At 41.6% G+C, this 4179-nt stretch overlaps 1 protein-coding gene across 1 annotated transcript; it reads left to right on the forward strand.

Moving 5' to 3' along the window:
- Positions 1 to 453: 453 nt before the first annotated feature.
- LOC145434298 (uncharacterized) lies at positions 454 to 3497 on the forward strand. The gene is made up of 10 exons (XM_080311666.1): positions 454 to 894; positions 956 to 1051; positions 1194 to 1334; positions 1437 to 1528; positions 1592 to 1754; positions 1813 to 2002; positions 2142 to 2308; positions 2476 to 3020; positions 3080 to 3196; positions 3261 to 3497. Exons 1-10 carry the CDS (start codon positions 559 to 561, stop codon positions 3355 to 3357), a joined length of 1944 nt encoding a protein of 647 aa, XP_080167792.1. The 5' UTR covers positions 454 to 558; the 3' UTR covers positions 3358 to 3497.
- Positions 3498 to 4179: the final 682 nt, after the last annotated feature.

The raw sequence follows: 4179 nt of genomic DNA on the forward strand, positions 1-4179 counted from the left end.
AAGACTTATATAACCAGTTTTATTTTGACTTATTTTTAATAATGATGATATTTTGTTTGCGTCAGAATAGTGTACCGATTTAGATTTGAAGCAAAATAACAGTCCGATGAGAAAGTAATGACAGGTACAGCAAATCACACTCTTGGATGATGCGGCATGCTACTTAAAAAGTACGTTATGATTGCAGCTACAAAGTATGCTTCAAGATTGTTGACCAAGTTATGAAAGCCGAGCGCCTATCAGTGTGACTGCGTCTCTATATCAAACATAGCCTCGAAATATCTCTCGTCTGAGGTCGCCGGTGAAAAGTCAACAGTTTTTCACGGCCGGTGAGGCCTATGTATAAAAACGCGCAGTACTGTCGTGTGATTAGTTGTGATGCGGTGCGACTTTGACCGAATCTAAGTGTACTCATTGGCGACAGTCACTTTGTAAACGCAAAGTTTCACTGATTCCCATATCTCAATTGTGGTCGCTAAAGGTTAGATATTTGATTTCGGTAACCTGTCGTAAAGGTGGTTCGTTAGGATGGATTATAAAACACGAAATTAATTTCGGATGCCGAGAAAAAGACCAATCTATTTGCCTGCTGCGTTACTTGGTGGCGTCTTCATGTTTCATTGCGTTTTATTGACAGCCTTTATATCAATAGCATTCGACCTGTCGCTTAAAATGACCACTGATGTTATTCGGCACCAGCAGCCGGCTACTGAAAACGCAGCAGAGAGCTTGAAACACGAAAGATCGGCAAGCAAAACGACAGAAGACTCTGGATTCTCCGATGAAGAAAGAATCTCATTACAATCCTCTGATTATGATGGACAGGAATACCATTTTGTTCAAGCCCTCAAAGTCCTCGGGGTGCACAAGCAAGAGAAGCCAAAAGTTCATTACGTAAGTCATGATTTGCGGGCGTCGGATCGGATTAATTCAAAATTCTCTCATCTTCTCGCAGATGTTCGTAATTATAGTGAGGTGGGACGACAAAAGTCAAATAACCGTCTACCGGAAGTGGTCAGAAATCAAAGAATTCCAACGTGAGATTGTGACGGTACGTAATTTAGAGTAATTGATTCGCTTATTTCGCAGTAACTGATCAATCCGTTAATAAAATTGCCTCTGATTGCGGCAATCCAGTTATTTTGGAAAGAAATTGGAAGTGAATATATCCATCAAGCCAATTTTTATTGCAGTCATTGAAAGGCCAAAAGCATCTAAGCGAAACACATCATTTCATCAAGAAGACTGCTCAGCGGGTTAAAAAAGTGGCGAAGTTTCGACACGGAACAATAAAAAAGCTGGATATGATCGACAGCCTCAACAAATTCTTTGAGGTAATAGACCGATTTGGCTATCAGGCTGATTCGACGATCAGGCAGTGTTCTTATTCCTTTATTTACTGTGTTCCGAATCTTCCATTTTACGCTTTCATTCAGGCTCTGGTTCACTACGAAATAACATCCCACAGCGCTGTAATGCGAAGATTTTTCAAACCTACCAACAACGACCTAAATTCGCTTTCATGGAGGTACCGCAACAATTTTCGAAGACTTCCACTTGTTCAGTTGTAATCCTTGTACGCTCGTTTCAGTGGCGATGGGAGAACGTATTTCTATGTAACTCCAAACGATTTCGGAGAGAAGAACGGTGGCTACGAAGGCTACGATGATGAAGATGAAGTTGAGGAAGATGAATCAGTTGACGAAAGCATTGACGCGACGAAGCATATAAACGAGGAAGGCACGGCTATTAAAGTAAGTTACTTTGTTTTGGCAATCTCGACAATGAGAATCATGCTATTGTCTTTCGAAGCAAACGCAAGAGGAATTTAAGAACGCCCTCGACAAATACAACGAAGCAGATCCGAGTATCACGTGGCCAATCAAGTCCAGTATATATGTAGCAATGTGCGATTACGATGCTTCAAAAGAAGACCCAAAAGATAATATCGTTGGTCTCGCTAAGGAGGAAGAAGTAGAGGTGCTAGAGAAAAATGAAAGTGGTGAGAATATTTTAAAAAGTTCTAATCCATTACTGTGTAAACATATATATAGCTTATAATCAACATTTTATATGCGCAGGACTTAAAAGCCACTCACGATCGCTCGATTATTCAACATCATTTTAATTTTGTGTCATAGGATGGTGGCTCGTGACTCGTCCCGGAGTGAAATCTAAAGCCAAGAATGGGTTGAGCGAATGCGGATATGTCCCGGCAAGTTTCTTGGAAATAAAAGCCCGAAAAGTCGTGCCGATACCCAAAAACGATTCATTTGAAAGCACAACATCTCTCGGAATCGACGATGACGTGAGTATAGATGACGCATATTATCCACAATCACTTACAAAGAAGGATATGCCCCACTTGTACCAATGAATAATAATCATTTCAAATAAGTTGAACTCCCACTTAAACTCACAACCCACTTGTACCATGAATGATCATTTCAAATGAGTATATTATATCCTTTTTAGGAAGTATCCAGTTTTTCGTTTGGATCAAATATATCCGACGAAGTTATGGAGAATGAGAACAAGAGACATTCTGAATCCAGCGTGGAATCGGTGACGGACGAGGAAAAGCTTTCGCTACAAAGGCGCGGCAGATTGCTAAGATCAGATACCGTTGAAAGCTTCGGTTCTATGGCGTCGATCGACGACTCCGACTGGACAGCCAGCCCTTTCACTTCCATGGAATCGATCGCGTCGTCTGTCGACACCCCTACACCTAAGCCCAGAAGAAAGAAAACGATAGCCTTTATTGAAAGGGCGAACCAGAGACCTCTGTCGCCGTTGGTTTTCAATCAAAAGTGTGTAACCCCGACACTCGGTCGTCAACGCATGCAGTCTGACATCTCACGCATGGCTAGTCCACATGGATCAATGACGCCTCCGGTGGTGAAAAGAGCTATGACATTCGACACCGCGAAATCCACCTCGATATCAGACTTAACGAGCATTCCTTTCGGTTCCCTGTCTCTTTCCCGTTCGTCATCGACTCAGTCACTAACAAAGAAGGGGTAAGTGTTTCTATTTTAATAAACATGACCTCTAGTCATGTGAATGCTCTGTATTCTAGGACCGACTACGCAGCTATTAAATGTTATCGCGCGGTCAATGACGACGAACTGAGCTTCGAGAACGGCTCAATTCTAAAAGTTATTTCGCGAAATTCAAACGGATGGTGGACTGCTACGTGAGTTGGTTTATACATATTATCACATGGATTAGCATCATTGACGATTTTCTTTCCCTTTCAGTTACGAAGGCAAAACAGGATTTGTACCCGCTGTCAATTTGAAGAGGTACAAGGATCCGATTCGCAACATGAGCATGCACATGCTGGACAAATTGTAAATCCAGATGCTTTAGTGTACTGACGCATATGCGATAACCTACCGTTTCTGCAGATATCTTCAAACGTAAATTATTTGCATTTCATTTCTCTTTTCGTGGAAATTTTCTTAGTAATATATTTCTCAAGACGATAAATACAAGCGTGTTTATTTGAGCAAGAAACCAGGTGTCATAAGCTTTGAGGTCTTATAATACTGAAGAAACAGAGGATGATACGGCCAAGTAGATGGATAGATGGATTCATTTATTTGTCACGCCAGTGAAAATCCGGTACGTACCAGGATGACGACGAGGGGCCGTAAGGCCTTAGTACACAGTCGAACACAACCTATAGATGATGTGTAGGCCTAATGGTTATCAGCATTTCATAATTTCCAATATTATTAAACTGATACAGTTCTGTGTCGCAGGCATGCTTTCTGAGGTCGAAGGGGGGCAAAGTTAGTGTATTATACTCAGCATTTTCAAGTAATCGTGATCGCAATCGATTACATTCCGAGTTAATATACCAGGTAGGATTATTCATAGCGGAAACATCGTGGCGAGATAGCGTAGTGGTATACTTCACAGTTGCAACACCAGTGGGTTGCGGGTTCAAGTCCGACCGAGGTCGACTCCGGAATTCCTACCTAAGTGTTGGAGGTTTATCTAGGCTCCTCCTCGCCATCTCATCCGCATAAGCGGTGTCTTTTAAAAGCCTAGAAGTGGGCCGTGCTATAAGTATAGGCAGCTACTGAATAAAAATGAAGAAAACTGGCATGGTGTAATTTATCAACGAATATATTGTGCCGTAACTAGAAAAATGACATCACATTTACAAAG

The sequence above is a fragment of the Botryllus schlosseri genome, chromosome 2 (assembly GCF_051294905.1).
Source record: "Botryllus schlosseri isolate E-star chromosome 2, Bs_hap1, whole genome shotgun sequence".
Taxonomy (NCBI): Eukaryota; Metazoa; Chordata; class Ascidiacea; order Stolidobranchia; family Styelidae; genus Botryllus; species Botryllus schlosseri.